The sequence below is a fragment of the Phocoena sinus genome, chromosome 3 (assembly GCF_008692025.1).
Source record: "Phocoena sinus isolate mPhoSin1 chromosome 3, mPhoSin1.pri, whole genome shotgun sequence".
Taxonomy (NCBI): domain Eukaryota; kingdom Metazoa; phylum Chordata; class Mammalia; order Artiodactyla; family Phocoenidae; genus Phocoena; species Phocoena sinus.
The window spans coordinates 71164279-71185788 of NC_045765.1; the positions used below are offsets into that span (position 1 = coordinate 71164279).

At 37.5% G+C, this 21510-nt stretch overlaps 1 protein-coding gene across 1 annotated transcript in view; it reads right to left on the reverse strand.

The window, feature by feature from the left end:
• Positions 1-21510, reverse strand: part of SNX2 (sorting nexin 2) — a 61147-nt gene that overhangs the window by 24341 nt on the left and 15296 nt on the right. Inside the window, exons 2-5 of the mRNA XM_032627922.1 lie at positions 14776-14893; positions 2193-2356; positions 766-832; positions 388-431 (exon numbers count right to left, since the gene is read on the reverse strand). Of these exons, the coding sequence (XP_032483813.1) occupies positions 388-431; positions 766-832; positions 2193-2356; positions 14776-14893 (393 nt within the window). The remainder of the gene's footprint in view (positions 1-387; positions 432-765; positions 833-2192; positions 2357-14775; positions 14894-21510) is intronic.

Consider the following 21510-nt stretch of genomic DNA (forward strand, 5'->3'; position numbering starts at 1 on the left):
GATGAAGGCTGAATTCCTAATGTGGCTGTTCATAATATAGGAAGGCTTACTGCCAAACAATTTAATCTGGCATCACTTCCTGCAGATCCTAGAAAGAACAATGCTTTCTTGATTTCTGGCTCTTACACAAGCAAATCCCTTTGTCCCTCTCCCACCCAAATCACTTCTCCTACCTTTGCCTAGATTAGATCCCTTCCCACATACTCTCCCGGAATACTTTACCTACCAAACCACTCAGAACTCGTTGTAGCTATTTATATGCAACTTTTACTGGATGATAACCTTTGTAAAGACAGTGATCACTTACACCTTATACTACTTACTGTAGTATCCTCATACTACACATGGTGAGGGCTCAATAGTTTTTTAAAGGAGCAAAAGACTTACCTTTGTTGTTACTCTATAAGCCATGTAAGCATTCATGCCATCACCTACAAGAAAAGTCAAACTATTAAAAATCATAAGCTTAACCACATGCGCACACACAAGGTAACTATATGAGGTAATACATTAACTTGATTGTAGTAATCATTTTATAACATATATTAAGTCATCACACTGTACATCCTAAATACACACAATTTTTATTTGTCAATTAGACCTCAATAAAGCTGGGAAAAAAACAAAACAAGCTGCCACGAGTTTAAAAATAAAAGCACCATTTTAATATTGTAACAATGCATTTAGTTAAGAAAAATAGCACATTAACAACCAAGCTAATTATCAAAAAGAAGCAAGTACAAAACATAATAAATATTAACTTACCAACTTTCTCTGGATCTGATACACCAATTTCTATATCAAAAACATCTCCATTTGCTTCTTCTTCAATCTAGAAAAATTTTTTTTGTTATTAAAGATTCCAGTTTATATTACTGTCATAATACTAATAACTATAATTTTTACCATCTATCTTTTATTAGGGTCACTGTCACTTCAATTTGAAAAGTCACTCAGCACTCCATTTATGAAAAACAATAAAAGCTTTCACATTTCCTGACTATGTAAAAGATACACACACACAAAGACAACAGGAAAAGCATCACTGGGAGAAGGAACAGAAAATCTTGTTTTCCTCCAACTCCTCAGATATAGAGAAAACGTTGTAGTCTTCTGTAGGAATATTGTGGAATGTTTTTGTTCTATATACTCAATCTTCAGATTCAGATTATGAAAATAATTAATTCCTTGATTTTTTTTAATATTAGTATTTTTCAAGGTTGTATCTCTCCTCTTTAAAAACCAGGAGGTAGCCATTACTTTTGCCAGTAGAATCCTACACACTTGCAGGAATTATAAGCAACTTGAGCACCATGATTTCACCAATTACCTAGTAAACACATGTTCTTGAAGCCAATGAAAGCACTATAAAGCTCACTGAAAAAAGAAGTAGGAAAAATGATAAACCTACGGGACTACAGAGAAGCACTTTTTATCCATTGTAAATAAGCAATCCTTATTAACAGCAGTTCTGAGGGAAAGTTTTGTTACTTTCAAGAAGAAAACACAGAAACTTAAATCTTGCAAATTTTAAAAGCAATATTAATAGTCTAAAGCTACCAAAAATAAAGGGATGTTTTTCTAATGATAATTTTTTTCAAAGTTGCCCTCCTGTACAGATTTTTTAAAAGACTTATTTGAACTGTAACACACATAAAGTATATAAATCCTAGGTAAAGAGCTCAATGATTTTTACAAAGTAAATACATCTTCGTAACCAGAATGTAGATTAAGAAAAAACACCATCATTACACCTTAGAAGGTCCTCATGCTTCCTCTCCACTCACAACACATCTCTTACTCTGCTGACATAACCATTAACATTTATTATACTTTTATCAAATAAAATTACTCAAGATACCACTTTATTGTGATTAAGTTTTCAAAGCACTTTCAGACATTACCTTATTTGACCAAGAGAGGAACACTGAGAGGCACACATTACCATCATGAGATCACAAATGACAAACTGCTTGACTTGAGAAGGAAAAGTGATGTGCCCAAGTTACTGGATGAAAAAGGGGTGGGATAAAATTAGAAGCCAAATCACCTGACCTCTTTAGTTCAGTGTTCTTTTCCAAACATTTCTAAAAGGCTTTGATTACAAATGACTAACAGTAAAGAAATGTTGGGTGGGGGACAAAAAATGTATTATTTACATATTAACTTAGAATATAAACATTTTTCCATACCTCCTCCCTGGATCTGTCAAAGATCACAGGAGCAGACATACTCTTTGATTCAATTCTGGGAGCAATGAGTGTCGTGGGGGTCACAGGTGTGACTGCAGGAGAAGGTTCTGAGGAGAGTATAGGTTCCCTTTCTGGACTGTCCAGAGAAACTTCTTCTGTAGCTTCTAGATAAAAATTAAACAAGTTAGTTGAGGACACTGGTAACAAACTCCCAAGAGTCTACAGAGCAGTCAATAAATTATGAAAAATATTTTTATATGATCCACAATATCAAAATATTTTAAAATAACTGTTATAAATAATTTATGAATCCTTCCTTAATTGTTTATCAAAACTTTAAAACCAACAGTGACTTTGTTGATTTTAGGAAGAATCCCAGTAAGTCAGCATAACTGTCTATACTAGTGGTAGAGATAAAGCCAGTAGGAAAGCAATGACGTGGATAATCCCACATTCATTTGTGTTTGGATCTGTAATATATCTAATACTTGTGGTAACTTACCTTCCAATATCTTGTATTCAGGCTAACATTTCTATTCTTTTATACATATGAACACAAATTTCATGGCAGAAAACTGCCCAGAACTATCCCAACTGGGATTAAAACTTCGTTATGGAAAGTCCACAATGTTAGTAATCTAAAGCAATTAACCACTAAAGATTACTGGATATTAGCTGAATACACAAATATGACGCAAAACAAACAGGTGCTTAGGTTTTCATTTAAAGTGTTCGTTCATTTGAAAAATCTAAAATTAAATATATTTAAAAACAAATCAGAATATGCTAGGGGGACCTTGAAGATGGCGGAAGAGTAAGACGCGGAGATCGCCTTCCTCCCCACGGATACACCAGAAATACATCCACACGTGGAACAACTCCTACAGAACTCCTACTGAAGGCTGGCAGAAGACCTCAGACCTCCCAAAAGGCAAGAAACTCCCCACGTAACTGGGTAGGGCAAAAGAAAAAACAGAGACAAAAGAATAAGGACGGCACCTGCACCAGTGGGAGGGAGCTGTGAAGGAGGAAAAGTTTCCACACACTAGGAAGCCCCTCCGCGGGCGGAGACTGCGGGAGGCAGAGGGGGGAGTATCGGGACCGCGGAGTAGTGCACAGCGACGGGTGCGGAGGGCAAAGCGGGGAGATTCCTGCACAGACGATCGGTGCTGACCGGCACTCACCAGCCCGAGTGGCTTGTCTGCTCACCCGCCGGGGCGGGCGGGGCTGCGAGCTGAGGCTCGGGTTTTGGTTTTGGACGGAGCTCAGGGAGAGGACTGGGGTTGGCGGCTTGAACATAGCCTGAAGGGGTTAGTGCACCACGACTAGCCGGGAGGGAGTTCGGGGAAAAGCCTGCACCGGCCGAAGAGGCAAGAGACTTTTTCTTCCCTCTTTGTTTCCTGGTGCGCGAGGAGAGGGGTTTAAGAGCGCTGCTTAAAGGAACTCCAGAGACGGGCGCGAGCCGCGGCTAAAAGCGCGAACCCCAGAGACGGGCGCGAGCCGCGGTTGAAAGCACAAACCCCAGAGATGGGCGCGAGCCGCGGCTGAAAGCGCAAACCCCAGAGACGGGCGCGAGCCGCGGCTGAGGGCGCGAGCCCCCGAGACGGGCGCGAGCCGCGGCTGAAAGCACAAACCCCAGAGACGGGCGCGAGCCGCGGCTAAAACCGCGGACCCCAGAGACGGGCGGGAGACGCTAAGGCTGCTGCTGCCGCCACCAAGGGGCCTGTGTGCGAGCACAGGTCACTCTCCACACCCCTCTTCCGCGGAGCCTGTGCAGCCCGCCACTGCCAGGTTCCCGGGATCCAGGGACAACTTCCCCGGGAGTACGCACGGCGGGTCTCAGGCTGGTGCAACGTCACGCCGGCCTCTGCCGCCCGCAGGCCGGCCCCGCATGCAGTGCCCCTCCTTCCCCCATCCCCCAACCCCCGGCCTGAGTGAGCCGGAGGCCCCGAATCAGCGGCTCCTTTAACCCCGTCCTGTCTGAGCGAAAAAACAGACGCCCTCCAGCGACCTACACGCAGAGGCAGGGCCAAATCCAAAGCTGAGCTCCTGAGAGCTGTGAAAACAAAGAAGAGAAAGGGAAATCTCTCCCAGCAGCCACAGAAGCAGCGGATTAAAGCTCCACAATCAACTTGATATACCCTGCATCTGTGGAATACCTGAATAGACAAGGAATGATCCCAAATTGAAGAGGGGGAATTTAGGAGCGAGATCTATGATTTTTTTCCCTTTTCCTCTTTTTGTGAAGGTGTACGGGTATGCTCCTGTGTGACATCTAGTCTGTATACTCTAGCTTCCACCATTTGTCCTAGGGCTATATCCGTCCATGACTTTTTTTAAAAAATTCTTTTTCTTAATAATTAAGTTTAATTGTAATAACTTTATTATACTTTACCTTCGTTCTTTCTTTCTTTCCTTCCTTCCCTCCCTCCTTTAGACAACGAATCACCCCAAATTGAGGAGGTGGTCTCAGGGAGCAGGATTTATGATTTTTCCCCCTTTACCTCTTTTTGTGAAGGTGTATGTGTATGCTTCTGTGAAAGATTTTCTCTGTATAGCTTTGCTTCCAACATTTGTCCTAAGGTTCTATCCGTCCCTTTTTTTTCTAAATATTTTTTAATTCAATAACTATATTATACTTTATTTTATTTTTACTGTATCATCTTTCTTTCTGTCTTTTTTTCCTTCTTTCCCTCCTTCCTTCCTCCCTCCCTCCCTCCCTCCCTCCTTTCTTTCCTTCTTTGCTTCTTTCTTCCTTCCTTCCTTTCCTCCTTTCCTTCTTTCTTTCCTCATACTTCTACTAATTCTCTCTACTTTTTCTCCCTTTTATTCTGAGCCGTGTGGATGAAAGGCTCTTGGTGCTCCAGCCAGGAGTCAGGGCTCTGCCTCTGAGGTAGGAGAGCCAACTTCAGGACACTGGTCAACAAGAGACCTCCCAGCTCCACATAATATTAAACAGCGGAAATCTCCCAGAGACCTCCATCTTAACACCAGCACCCAGCTTCACTCAACGACCAGCAAGCCACAGTGCTGGACAACCTATGCCAAACAACTAGCAAAACAGGAACACAACCCCACCCATTAGCAGAGAGGCTGCCTAAAATCATAATAAGGCCACAGACACCCCAAAACACACCACCAGACGTGAACCTGCCCACTAGAGAGACAAGATCCAGCCTCATCCAGCACAACACAGGCACTAGTCCCCTCCACCAGGAAGCCTACACAACCCACTGAAACAACCTTAGCCACTGGAGACAGACATCAAAAACAACGGGAACTACGAACCTGCAGCCTGCAAAAAGGAGACCCCAAACACAGTAAGATAAGCAAAATGAGAAGACAGAAAAACACACAGCAGATGAAGGAGCAAGATAAAAACCCACCAGACCTAACAAATGAAGAGGAAATAGGCAATCTACCTGAAAAAGAATTCAGAATAATGATAGTAAGGATGATCCGAAATCTTGGAAGTAGAATGGACAAAATGCAAGAAACAGTTAACAAGGACCTACAAGAACTAAAGATGAAACAAGCAACGATGAACAATGCAATAAATGAAATTAAAATCACTCTAGATAGGATCAATAGCAGAATAACGGAGGCAGAAGAACGGATAAGTGACCTGGAAGATAAAGTAGTGGAAATAACTACTGCAGAGCAGAATAAAGAAAAAAGAATGAAAAGAACTGAGGACAGTCTCAGAGACCTCTGGGACAACATGAAACGCACCAACATTCGAATTATAGGGGTTCCAGAAGAAGAAGAAAGAAAGAAAGGGACTGAGAAAATATTTGAAGAGATTATAGTTGAAAACTTCCCTAATATGGGAAAGGAAATAGTTAATCAAGTCCAGGAAGCACAGAGGGTCCCATACAGGATAAATACAAGGAGAAACACGCCAAGACACATATTAATCAAACTGTCAAAAATTAAATACAAAGAAAGCATATTAAAAGCAGCAAGGGAAAAACAACAAATAACACACAAGGGAATCCCCATAAGGTTAACAGCTGATCTCTCAGCAGAAACCCTACAAGCCAGAAGGGAGTGGCAGGACATACTGAAAGTGATGAAGGAGAATAGCCTGAAACCAAGACTACTCTACCCAGCAAGGATCTCATTCACATTTGATGGAGAAATTAAAACCTTTACAGACAAGCAAAAGCTGAGAGAGTTCAGCACCACCAAACCAGCTTTACAACAAATGCTAAAGGAACTTCTCTAGACACGAAACACAAGAGAAGGAAATGACCTATAGTAGCGAACCCAAAACAGTATATAAAATGGAAATAGGAACATACATATCAATAATTACCTTAAATGTAAATGGACTAAATGCTCCCACCAAAAGACACAGATTGGCTGAATGGATACAAAAACAAGACCCTTATATATGCTGTCTACAAGAGACCCACTTCAGAACTAGAGACACATACAGACTGAAAGTAAGGGGATGGAAAAAGATATTCCATGCAAATGGAAACCAAAAGAAAGCTGGAGTAGCAATTCTCATATCAGACAAAATAGACTTTAAAATAAGGACTATTAAAAGGGACAAAGAAGGACACTACATAATGATCAAGGGATCGATCCAAGAAGAAGATATAACAATTGTAAATATTTATGCACCCAACATAGGAGCACCTCAATACATAAGGCAAATACTAACAACCATAAAAGGGGAGATCAACAGTAACACATTCATAGTAGGGGACTTTAACACCCCACTTTCACCCATGGACAGATCATCCAAAATGAAAATAAATAAGGAAACACAAGCTTTAAATGATACATTAAACAAGATGGACTTAATTGATATTTATAGGACACTCCATCCAAAAACAACAGAATACACATTTTTCTCAAGTGCTCATGGAACATTCTCCAGGATAGATCATATCTTGGGTCACAAATCAAGCCTTGGTAAATTTAAGAAAACTGAAATTGTATCAAGTATCTTTTCCGACCACAACGCCATGAGACTAGATATCAATTACAGGAAAAGATCTGTAAAAAATACAAACACATGGAGGCTAAACAATACACTACTTAATAATGAAGTGATCACTGAAGAAATCAAGGAGGAAATAAAAAAATACCTAGAAACAAATGACAATGGAGACACAACGACCCAAAACCTATGGGATGCAGCAAAAGCAGTTCTAAGGGGGAAGTTTATAGCAATACAAGCCCACCTTAAGAAGCAGGAAACATCTCGAATAAACAACCTAACCTTGCACCTCAAGCAATTAGAGAAAGAAGAACAAAAAAACCCCAAAGCTAGCAGAAGGAAAGAAATCATAAAAATCAGATCAGAAATAAATGAAAAAGAAATGAAGGAAACAATAGCAAAGATCAATAAAACTAAAAGCTGGTTCTTTGAGAAGATAAACAAAATAGATAAACCACTAGCCAGACTCATCAAGAAAAAAAGGGAGAAGACTCAAATCAATAGAATTAGAAATGAAAAAGGAGAAGTAACAACTGACACTGCAGAAATAAAAAAAATCATGAGAGATTACTACAAGCAACTCTATGCCAATAAAATGGACAATCTGGAAGAAATGGACAAATTCTTAGAAATGCACAACCTGCCAAGACTGAATCAGGAAGAAATAGAAAATATGAACAGACCAATCACAAGCACTGAAATTGAAACCGTGATTAAAAACCTTCCAACAAACAAAAGCCCAGGACCAGATGGCTTCACAGGTGAATTCTATCAAACGTTTAGAGAAGAGCTAACACCTATCCTTCTCGAACTCTTCCAAAATATAGCAGAGGGAGGAACACTCCCAAATTCCTTCTACGAAGCCACCATCACCTTGATACCAAAACCAGACAAGGATGTCACAAAGAAAGAAAACTACAGGCCAATATCACTGATGAACATAGATGCAAAAATCCTCAACAAAATACTAGCAAACAGAATCCAACAGCACATTAAAAGGATCATACACCATGATCAAGTGGGGTTTATTCCAGGAATGCAAGGATTCTTCAATATACGCAAATCTATCAATGTGATAAACTATATTAACAAATTGAAGGAGAAAAACCATATGATCATCTCAATAGATGCAGAGAAAGCTTTCGACAAAATTCAACACCCATTTATGATAAAAACCCTCCAGAAAGTAGGCATAGAGGGAACTTTCCTAAACATAATAAAAGCCATATATGACAAGCCCACAGCAAACATCATCCTCAATGGTGAAAAACTGAAAGCATTTCCACTAAGATCAGGAACAAGACAAGGTTGCCCACTCTCACCACTCTTATTCAACATAGTTTTGGAAGTTTTAGCCACAGCAATCAGAGAAGAAAAGGAAATAAAAGGAATCCAAATCGGAAAAGAAGAAGTAAAGCTGTCACTGTTTGCAGATGACATGATACTATACATAGAGAATCCTAAAGATGCTACCAGAAAACTACTAGAGCTAATCAATGAATTTGGTAAAGTAGCAGGATACAAAATTAATGCACAGAAATCTATGGCATTCCTATATACTAATGATGAAAAATCTGAAAGTGAAATCAAGAAAACACTCCCATTTACCATTGCAACAAAAAGAATAAAATATCTAGGAATAAACCTACCTAAGGATACGAAAGACCTGTATGCAGAAAATTATAAGACACTGATGAAAGAAATTAAAGATGATACAAATAGATGGAGAGATATACCATGTTCTTGGATGGGAAGAATCAACATTGTGAAAATGACTCTACTACCCAAAGCAATCTACAGATTCAATGCAATCCCTATCAAACTACCACTGGCATTTTTCACAGAACTAGAACAAAAAATTTCGCAATTTGTATGGAAACACAAAAGACCCCGAATAGCCAAAGCAATCTTTAGAACGAAAAAAGGAGCTGGAGGAATAAGGCTCCCTGACTTCAGACTATATTACAAAGCAACAGTAATCAAGACAGTATGGTACTGGCACAAAAACAGAAAGATAGATCAGTGGAACAGGATAGAAAGCCCAGAGATAAACCCACGCACATATGGACACCTTATCTTTGATAAAGAAGGCAGGAATGTACAGTGGAGAAAGGACAGCCTCTTCAATAAATGGTGCTGGGAAAACTGGACAGGTACATGTAAAAGTATGAGATTAGATCACTCCCTAACACCATACACAAAAATAAGCTCAAAATGGATTAAAGACCTAAATGTAAGGCCAGAAACTATCAAACTCTTAGAAGAAAACATAGGAAGAACACTCTATGACATAAATCACAGCAAGATCCTTTCTGACCCACCTCCTAGAGTAATGGAAATAAAAACAAAAATAAACAAATGGGACCTAATGAAACTTCAAAGCTTTTGCACAGCAAAGGAGACCATAACCAAGACCAAAAGACAACCCTCAGAATGGGAGAAAACATTTGCAAATGAAGCAACTGACAAAGGATTAATCTCCAAAATTTACAAGCAGCTCATGCAGCTCAATAACAAAAAAACAAACAACCCCATCCAAAAATGGGCAGAAGACCTAAATAGACATTTCTCCAAAGAAGATATACAGAATGCCAACAAACACATGAAAGAATGCTCAACATCATTAATCATTAGAGAAATGCAAATCAAAACTACAATGAGATATCATCTCACACCAGTCAGAATGGCCATCATCAAAAAATCAAGAAACAATAAATGCTGGAGAGGGTGTGGAGAAAAGGGGACACTCTTGCACTGCTGGTGGGAATGTGAATTGGTTCAGCCACTGTGGAGAACAGTATGGAGGTTCCTTAAAAAACTACAAATAGAATTACCATATGACCCAGCAATCCCACTACTTGGCATATACCCTGAGAAAACCAAAATTCAAAGAGAGTCATGTACCAAAATGTTCATTGCAGCTCTATTTACAATAGCCAGGACATGGAAACAACCTAAGCGCCCATCATCGGATGAATGGATAAAGAAGATGTGGCACATATACACAATGGAATATTACTCAGCCTTAAAAAGAAATGAAATTGAGCTATTTGTAATGAGATGGATAGACCTAGAATCTGTCATACAGAGTGAAGTAAGTCAGAAAGAAAAAGACAAATACCGTATGCTAACACATATATATGGAATTTAAGGGAAAAAAATGTCATGAAGAACCTAGGGGTAAGATAGGAATAAAGACGCAGACCTACTGGAGAACGGACTTAAGGATATGGGGAGGGGGAAGGGTGAGTTTTGACAGGGCGAGAGAGAGTCATGGACATATACACACTAACAAACGTAGTAAGGTAGATAGCTGGGGGGAAGCAGCCGCAAGGCACAGGGATATTAGCTCGGTGCTTTGTGACAGCCTGGAAGGGTGGGATGGGGAGAGTGGGAGGGAGGGAGACGCAAGAGGGAAGACATATGGGAACATATGTATATGTATAGCTGATTCACTTGGTTGTAAAGCAGAAACTAACACACCATTGTAAAGCAATTATACCCCAATAAAGATGTTAAAAAAAAAAAAAAAAAAAAAAAAAAAACAAATCAAATCGATAAACTGAATGTCTACAAGCTATGTAACATGTGCTAAATGCAATGGAGAACCATAAAGAAATGTAAAATATCATACCTGCCCTCAGGGAGTTTATAATCTAGTTGGGAAAACAAGACATAAGCATGTGGAATGTTAAATAATAATAAAAGAAAAATAACAGCCAAGAGAAAAAGAAAATTACAAGACATTTAATTGCTGTATGAACTAAAGAATAAACGCTATAATTTGAGTTAAGTGGGACAGAATAATTTAGGCTGGGGAAAATGAGGAATATTTTATGAAACTGAATTGAGAAGATCTGAATGAGTTTAGAGAAAAAATGAGGGAAGCATTCCACGAAAATGAAATACAGTTGACCCTTGAACAACGTGGGAGTTAGGGCTGCCGACCCTCCACACAGTCAAAAATCTGAGTATAACGTATAGTTGGGCCCTCCATATATGTGGCTCCTCTGTATTCGAGGTTCCACATCTTTGGATTCAATCAACCTCAGATCAAGTTGTACTGTAGTATCTGCTAATTTTAAAAAATGCACATTAGTGGACCCGAGCAGTTCAAACTCATACTGTTCAGGAGTCAACCATAACAGCATAAGCTAAAAGCAAAGCCAGAAAAGTGAAAATTACAATCAGTGGCCAAAATGATAATCTGTTGGTTTATAGAATGCTACCAGGAAAAGGCAGGCAGGAGTATAAAGGAAACAGGATCAGATCAGCCGTTTCTAACCTGAGTTTCCTACATTCCTTGAGGTGTGGGAAGGTAGTAATGATAGTGAGTCATTTTAATACCTCAAAAAGTATATCACTAGTAACATGTTATTTACCTGAAGTGGTATCTTACCTCTTGGATTAGGAGGTACAAACTACTATGCATAAAATAAATAAGCTACAAGGGTATATTGTACAGCACAAGGAATACAGCCAATATTTTATAACTATAAATGGAGTATAAACTTTAAAAATTGTGAATCACTATGTTGTAACCTGAAACTTACACAATATTGTACATCAACTATACCTCAATAAAAAAAAAAGTAAAAATTTTTTAAAAAAGAAAATAAAATGGACAGAAATTTAGGTTCAGCAGACCAATGTACAATTTGCTTTAAATTCTTCCCATGAAAAATTATTATTTTAGTAAAAGTGATCTAACATACTACAAATTAACAAAAATTAATTAAAACCAGACCTAAAGATTCCATAAAATGCCCCATATGTAAGTACAAAGATTAGCATTTCCTTGGAAGAGATACTTTGCAGATAAGTATAAACTGATTATGTCAATGTCAGCTAAGTAATATTTCACTCATACCACAGACACCAGAGAATTTTTTAAACAAAAGAATACTCATTAAACTTAGATTTGGTATCATTTGCTGAAAAGTGTAAGTGAAATAAGCTAAATCCCCTGGCAGAAACAATTCTACAAGTCTAGGACAATTTCAATATTGGCAATTTGCTCACCCTCCCTTATTCTTTTAGGACAGTTTCCTAGTATGTTAGTGCAGGATGTAAGTAATGGTGGAAAAGGGCTCTGTAGTCACCCATATTTGGTGAACACTCTGTAAGTAAGCTAGTAACAGTAACAAAAGTCACACTTGAACTTTTTCTAATACCACTTCTGACATAATAGTATTTGAAATGCTACCCAAAATACATGAGCATACGTACCAATTACAATCTAATCTTCTTATGGTTTTAAAACCAAATGGCTAAATCACTAGAGCAATACCTACAGTTTCTCCTCTGATACATGTCTTAGAACACCTAATGATGTCATTATGAAATGCAGCTGCGTTTAAGATAAAAGATAAAGCATAAAAAAGTGTCTGTAGGTAACAAAAGAAACAAATAACTATTTTTACTGCTTAGTCCATGTCTCTCCTTAAAAACAAAGACAAACAAAACAAACACTGACATTGACCATATTTGTATCATTATATTTAGTATAGGCTGCACTAGGTAGACTAAAACACAAAGATTTTTCTAATCAAGCTTAGTGGGCAAATATCACTGTATAATCCGTATGTGGCAAACTGTTTGATCAGCTGGGCACACTGTAAACAAGAAAACCCTCTTTCCTTACACAGACACACACACAGAGTTCTGTTTTTAGAGTTTCAGCACACTCATTAACAGAATTCTGAGACTTAAAGGTGAAAGATCCTTTAATAAAATGGATAATCTAAGTGTTCTATGTATGACCCTCTACTATTAGAGGAATAGGCACAATTTTAGATTAGCACCTACTTAGCAGAGAAAGAACTTGTGTCATCTTTCAGATTAAAACATAAATGCCATGAAAAAACTTTTAAGGACTGCCTGGAAAAAAGTCCATGAAAGGAAAGAAAAAGGAATATTACAACTTTGGTTAACTGTCATTATACTCTAACTTGTAAGGCAGCTACAAAAAAAGGGGGGTGGGGGTAGGAAAATGATTGGAATTTGGTATCACATTTTTAACTTTCTGATGTGAATTCATAAAATACATGAATTTATCTGCAGTGAAAACTTTTCATATATCAAGCAGGAAATTATATGGACCTCTGTGATGGAGGATTGTATCTTTAAACATATTTGTAGGGGACTTCCCTGGTGGTGCAGTGCTTAAGAATCTGCCTGCCAGGACTTCCCTGGTGGCACAGTGTTTAAAAATCCACCTGCCAATTCAGGGGACACGGGTTCGATCCCTGGTCCAGGAAGATCCCACATGCTGCGGAGCAACTAAGCCTGCTCACTACAACTACTGAGCCTGTGTGCTGCAACTACTGAAGCCCGTGCACTCTAGGGCCCGTGTGCCGCAACTACTGAAGCCCGTGCGCCTAGAGCCCATGCTCCACAAGAAGAGAAGCCACAGCACCACAACAAGGAGTAGCCCCCGCTCACCACAACTAGAGAAAGCCCTCGTGCGGCAATGAAGGCCCAACGCAGCCAAAAAAAAATACAGGATGGTTTGAATATTCAACCACTATAAAACCTGAGGATGTATTATTAGGTTTTAACTCATGAAAGCCAGTTTACGTAAATTAAGCCCTTAAATACACAAAGATTTACTATTTTAATTATTCGTGTCACTAATTCTAAGGAAGATATTGCTTTTTAATATCCAAACATTAATTTGTACCTAAATTTTAATCTTAAAACAGATAACTGTTTTAAAGAGTCCAATTTTTTAAAAGGTAGAATGGACTACACCAAATCCTGCCCCCACATCAAAAATAAATTCCTGAAATATCAATTTACTCACCTAAAATTCAATCAAAATGGAACATGTGGTAAATACTGAAGCATTTTATTAAAACAGATTTCAAATATATGTAGACTATAAATTAAGTGATTGGTTTAAATTATTTTTTTATTTAAAAAATTTTTATTTATTTATTTTTGGCTGCATTGGGTCTTCATTGCTGCACACAGGCTTTCTCTAGTTGTGGAGAGCGGGGGCTACTCTCTCTTGCGGTGCACGGGCTTCTCATTGCGGTGGCTTCTCTTTTTGGAGAGCATGGGCTCTAGGCATGCAGGTTTCAGTAGTTGTGGCTTGCGAGCTCTACAGCGCAGGCTCAGTAGTTGTGGTGCACGGGCTTAGATGCTCCACAGCATATGGGATCCTCCCGGACCAGGGATCGAACCCATGTCCCCCGCACTGGCAGGTGGATTCTTAACCACTGCGCTACCAGGGAAGTCCCTAAATTAAGTGATTTTTAAGTCCAGAGTTTAATTTTGCTTTGTGACAACTTGTAAGTAATAAGAAAATATAATCACTTGCTATTTCTCAAAGTATGAATGCCACAACCATTAGTTTGAGTCCAAGTACTGGTCAAAATAATATTATCAGTGTGACTTATTTTCACATGCTTAAAACCAGAAAGGATCACATTTGTGCTTCTTTCAACAGTCTTTATTTTTCACAAAGCAAATTAACTGAAATTTCCTATCCTCCTCAGTTGGTAACAAGAAGAGCTACCATTAATACTTTACAGAAAATGTCAGTTCTGCTTTAGAGAATATTTTCTAACAGAATATATGCTATAATTGACAATTTTTTTTTAAAATAAAGGTACTTATAATTACCTGCAAAAAGATCTTCTCTGTCATCATCCAGCACAACTTCTGCAGGTTTTGGACCATTGGAGTTCGTACTAATATCTTCTGTAATAAGACTAGCTGGATCTGGAGATGATGGACTTGACTGTCAAAAAAACAATAATTGACAATGGATTGCCATGTTTGTTATATCTCTATACACTACAGAAATAGAATATTCTCTTGATAAGAAAAGAAGACGAACCGCTATTTATAGTTCCTCCTTTGAGGGTAAGAATGAATCAAAAACATACTTTTATTCACTTTCTCTTTTCTTAACAAGAAGTCACTTAAGATTTAAAAATAAAATCTTCTCTAGTCACCCAGTTAGATACACTAATTTGCCATGTTGACTTATAATTAACAAAAACAAATTTTAATGATTTACATAGTATATAATATTATGACATAATAATAAATATCATATCTTGAAAACATGTTGCATGAGCAAGAAGTTCCAACTACTACTTTACTGTAAGAGGAAGCTTTAACAGTAGTTGAATTGAGACTACAATTATTCTAAAATTTCTATAGTTTCAAGCTAAAAATATGCCCTCTCCCAAATATTTACATTTCAACTAAGCTAAGGGACTATTTTTGTACTTTTTAAAGTACAAAGGTCAGCAAAATGGAATGAAGATTGTAAAGCTTTAGTTTTATCACAGTTTTCTTATAGTAATAGTTAAAACCAATACTATTTTTTTAAAAAAAATAACAAAAAGGAAGTTGAATACGTCAAAAGTGCACAGCTAGATATTTTTACAAACCCAACATCCCTGTGTAATCAGCACCCAGATCAAGAAAGAGAACATTATCGTCAACTCTAGAAGCTCCACTCATGCTCCCTCCCATTCTTTACCCTCTCTCCACCCAGGCTTCTACCAACATGGATTTGTTTTTCCTGTTTTCACTCTTCATGGAACTGGAATCATACAAAATATATTGCTGTGTATTTGGTTTTTTATCTTAATGTTATATATACGAGATTCTTCTATATTATTGTATGTAATAATAGGACACTCATTTTCGTTTCTGTAAATATTTCACTGTGTAAATACATCACAATTGATCCATTCTACTGTTGATGGGCATTTGGGTTTTCAAATTTCATTATCAGTTTTATACCACTACCAACAGCACTGTATAAACTTTCTAGTACATATATCTTTTAGCAAACAGTGAACAAATGTCTGTTTGGTATGTACCTAGGAGTGAAATACCTGGATCATAGGGTAGGTGAATGTTCTTTAGAAGATATCACTAAACATTCTTCTAAAGTGGTTATTTAATTTATACTCCCACCGGTAATATATGAAAATTTCAGTTGCTCCATACCCTTGTTAACACTTTACTATATTCCATCTTTTTCGTTTTAGCTATTATGGAGGGTATAGAGTGTATCTTTTGTGGTTTGAATTTGCATTTCCCAGATGAATAATGATGCTGAGCAATTTTTCATATGATTAATGGACATTTGGATATCTTCTTTTGGGAAGGGTCTCTTCAAATATTTTCCCTATTTTTTTCTATTGTTCCTATTGATTTGTAATTCTTTACATGTTCTAGATACAAGTTCTTTGTGAGATATGTATCACAAATATTTTTCTCCCAGTCCGTACTTAATGCCTTTCCACTTACTTAATGGTAGGTATTGATGAATAGAAGTTCGTAATTTTAGTAAGGGTAAATTATCAACTTTAAGATTAGTAAATTTTTTGTAGGATGAACAATTTTTCTTTTTTAAACACTGTCCAGGGAACACTGAGACATGTCTCTTCTTCTTTTTTTTTTATATTTACTTATTTATTTGGTTGCACCAGGTCTTAGTTGCAGCATGCCTGTGGGATCTAGTTCCCTGACCAGGGATCAAATCTGGGGCCCCTGCACTGCGAGTGTGGAGTCTTATCCAATGCGCCGCCAGGGAAGTCCCCAAGGATGAATAATCTTTTAAGGCCACTCCTAATTCATAAGATTTTCTGATCAGCTTTTTGAGTAAACTATCCTCTACAGCATGAGGACATTTCTTAAGAGCTTTCAAAAACAGTTTAAATTCCTTATGGGAAAATTTTAAAAAGCAGTTTTTTTTCTCTCAGGAGCTCATGCATATAGACCAAACTCTCACAATGGTATGCCTCTATTTACCTTAGCATTTTTTCTTGAAGAAATTTGGAAATAAATAAGCTTTTATTATAAGCTTCGTCTAGAAGATGTTCCTGACAACCTCAATCTCATCTCTAGCTGAGTCTGGTTAGGTGAGTGATATATATGCTTCCACAGCATATCTATTTCTTTTGCCATAATTTCTCTTACCACACTATATTATAATTATTATCTGTTTATAGACTACAAATTCTGTAAGGAAAGAAGAATGTCTTATTTTGCTTATTACTTTTTATCAGGTTCCTGGCCACAAACACTCAATGACTATCTGTTAACTGAATTCTAAGAAAATAATTACAAATATCTGTAAGAATTGGTCACAAGTTTGTCAACCAGATTGTCTACAATACTGAAAGGTTTGAAATACCCTAAAGCACAGCTACATAAAAATGTAGCAGAGTGGCTCCAACACCCATTCATGATAAAAGCTCTAAGTAAACTAGGAATACAGGGGAACCTCCTCAATTTGAGAAATAGCTACAAAAAACCTAGAGCTAACATCACACTTAATGAGAAACTCAGAGCTATCTCACTAAGATCAGGAACAAGGCAAGGATCTCCCCGTCACTACTGCTTTTCAACATCATATCGCAAGTCCAAGCTAATGCAGTAAGACAAAACAAGGAAATAAAAGGTATATAGATTGGGAAGAAATAAAACTGTGTTCACAGATGACATGATCCTCTAAGTAGAAAATCCAGAAGAACTGACAAAAAAGGCTCCCAGAACTAATAAGCAATTATAGCAAAGCTGTAGGATACAGGTTAACATACAAAAGTTAATCACTTCTATATACCAGCAACAAACAATTTGAAATTAAAAAAAAAAATTTACATCAGCACCCAAAACAACTAAATACTTAGGAATAAATCTAACAAAATATGTATCAATACAATATCCATATGAGAAAAACTAAAAACCTCTAATGAACAAAATTAAAGAACTAAATAAATGAAGAGATATTCTATATTCATGAATAGGAAGATTCAATATTGTCAAGATGTCAGTTCTTCCTGACTTGATCCACAGATTCAATGCAATACCAATCAAAATCCTGACAAGTTATTTTGTGACTATCGATAAAATGATGCTAAAGTTTACACGGAGAATCAAAAAACCCAGAAGAGACATTACTGAAGGAGAAGAACAAAATGGGAGGACTGAAGCTACCTGACTTCAAGACTTACCATAGGCTACAATAATCAACACAGTGTGGTACTGGTGAAAGAACAGATTAATGGGACAGAATAGAGAGCCCAGATATAGATCCACATAATATGGCCAGTTGATTTTTTGACAAATGAGCAAAGGCAATACAATGGAGAAAAATTAGTCTCTTCAACAAATAGTGTTGGAACAACTGGAAATCTACATGTGAAAAAAGAATCTAGACACAGACCTTACACCCTTCACAAAAATCAACTCAGAATGGATCACAGACCTAAACGTAAAGCACAAAAGTATAAAGTTTCTAGAAGATAACATAGGAGAAAATCCAGATGACCTTGGGTTTCATAATGAGTTTTTAGATACAACAGAGGCACAATCCATGAAAGAAAGACTTGATAAGACAGACTCCACTAAAATTAAAATGAAAACTTCTGCTCTGCAAAAGATAGTGTCAAGAAACGGAAAAACAAGCTGTAGACTGGGAGAAAATATCTGCAAAACACACAGCTGATAAAGCACTGTGATCCAAAATATACAAAGAACTCTTAAAATTAAACAATTAGAAAATGAACAACTCGGTTTAAAAACAGGACAAAAACCTTCAAGATACTTCACCAAAGATAAACGCATGGCAAATAAGCATATGAAAACGTGCCCCACATCATATATCATTAGAGAAATACAAATTAAAACAACAATGAGACACCGTTATACCTCATAGTGGTACATTCTATATACCTATTAAAGTAGTCAAAATTTGGAACACTGACAACACCAAATGCTGATGAGGATGTGGGGCAACAGGAACTCTCGTTCACTGCTGGTGGGAATGCAAAATGGTACAGCCACTATGGAAGACAATTTGGCAGTACTTTTATAAGATGAGCATACTCTAATCATACGTTCCAGCAACTGTGAACTTTAGTACTCATCCAGAGGAGCTGAAAACTTATGCCCATACAAAAACATGCACATAATGTTTACAACAGCTTTATTCATAATTGCAAAAACTTGGAAGCAATGAAGATGTTCTTCAGTAGGTGAATGGGTAAATAAACTACAGTACATCCAGACAATGGAATATTATTCAAACTAAAAGGAAATGAGCTTTCTAACCATGAAAAAATACAGAAGAAACTTAAATATTACTAAGCGAAAGAAGCCAGTCTGGAAAAGCCACATATTGTATAATTACAACTATATGACACTGTGGAAAAGGCAAAACTATGGAGATAGTAAAAAGATCAGTGGGTTGGGGAAAGGAAGGGATGAACAGGCAGAGCAGAGAGGATTTTTAGGACAGTGAAACTACTCTGTATGATATTGTAACAGTGAACACATATCATTATACATTCGTCCAAACCCAGAGAATGTACAATACTAAGTGAACCTTAATGTAAACTATGGATCTTGGGTGATTATGATGTGTCAAAGTGGTTTCACCAATTGTAGCAAAAGTACCACTATGGTGGAGGATGTTGATAATGAAGGAAAATGCATGTGTAGGGGCATTATATGGGAAATCTCTATACCTTCCATTCAATTTTGCTGTGAACTTAAAACTGCTCTAAAAAGTAGTCTATTTTTCAAACAATGTAGTAGCAGAGTGGCATTTACTGACACAGAAAGATGCTTTTAATATGCCATTATATACGAGAAATAGTTACACATGTGACCCGGTTTCATGACACTACTCATTAAAAATAAATGTTTTCAGCAGTTGGCCCTCTGTTTCTGGGGTTCCAACAGATTCAACCAACTGAAGATTGAAAATATTAAAAAAGTAAATTCCAGAAAGTTCCAAAAAGCAAAACTGGAATTTGCCACACACCAGCAACCACTTACACAGCATTTACCTTGTACTTACAACTATTTACAAACATTTACATTGACATAGGCATTATAAATAATCTAGAAATGATTTTAAATATATGGGAGAGATTGTATATAGATTATATGCAAATACTATGGCATTTTATATAAGAGACATCCATAAAAGGGATTTTTGGTATCTGTGGGATGTCCTGGAACCAATCCCCTGTGAATACTGAGGGAGAACTGTACTTGTTTTGAATAAGATACAGGCATTAAGGACCTACATATAATATACCTGTACCCTCAACTTCATTTTGAACAAAGATTCTATTTTTGAATACCAAAATTTCCTGGAGATCAAAGCTCTGGATTGTAGTTCTGCCTGCACACTAACTTGTCTATGGTTACATAAATTTCCTTGAGTACCATTTTTTTTGTCTATTTAATGAGAAGTATATCAGAATTGCTATAACAATCTTTTTTTTTTACCTACACATTTTACTATTTCACAATTTCTAAATCTAAAATCACCTAATTCGATTTCTTTTTGCATTTCTTAACCTAGCTTGATAATAATTTTGAAAAAACAAAACACCAAAATTTGTAAAAACTAAACGCAACTTTAAAAATAGTCAGTCTCAACTCACTGCTATAATTTAATGCCTGTGTAATGAACCTGTGACCAAATCTCAAGAGAAAAGACAATCAACAGATCCCAACCCCAAAACAGCTCACATGTTCGAAGTATTAATCAAACTTTTAAAAGCTTTTCTAACTATGCTCCATGAGATAAAGGTAAATACATATGAAGTGAATGAAAAGAAAGATGTTCACAGCAAAGAAATAGAAACTACCAAAAAAAAAAAAGGAAAATTTCAGAACAGAAAAAAATTATCTAAAGTAAAAAGTTCAGTCTCCCTGGTGGCGCAGTGGTTGAGAGTCCGCCTGCCGATGCAGGGGACACGGGTTTGTGCCCCGGTCTGGGAGGATCCCACATGCCGTGGAGCGGCTGGGCCCGTGAGCCATGGCCGCTGAGCCTGTGTGTCCGGAGCCTGTAGTCCGCAATGGGAGGGGCCACAGCGGTGAGAGGTCCGCATACCACACACACACACACACACAAAAAAAGTTCGCATAATGGGTTCAATAAAAGACTGAAGATGACAGAAAAAAGTGTCAGTGAACTTGAAAATAAATTCATATAAAGTATCCAATCTGAATAACAGTGAAACAAAAGTTGAATAAAATGAACAAGGGGGACTTCCCTGGTGGTCCAGTGGTTAAGAATCCACCTTCCAATGCAGGGACACAGGTTCAGTCCCTGGTTGGGGAACTAAGACCCCACATGCTGCAGGGCAACTAAGCCCATGTGCTCTAGAGCCTGCGTGCCAAAAGTAGAGAGCCCTTGTGCCGCAACTACTGAGCCCGCGCACCACAACAAAATATCCTGCATGCCGCAATTAAGACCCAATGCAGCCAAATAAATAAAAAAGTAAATATTAAGAAAAAAATGAACAAGGCCTCAGGAGTCTGTAAGATAATATCAAAAAGTCTAACACTCATGTCACCAAAGTTCCTGGA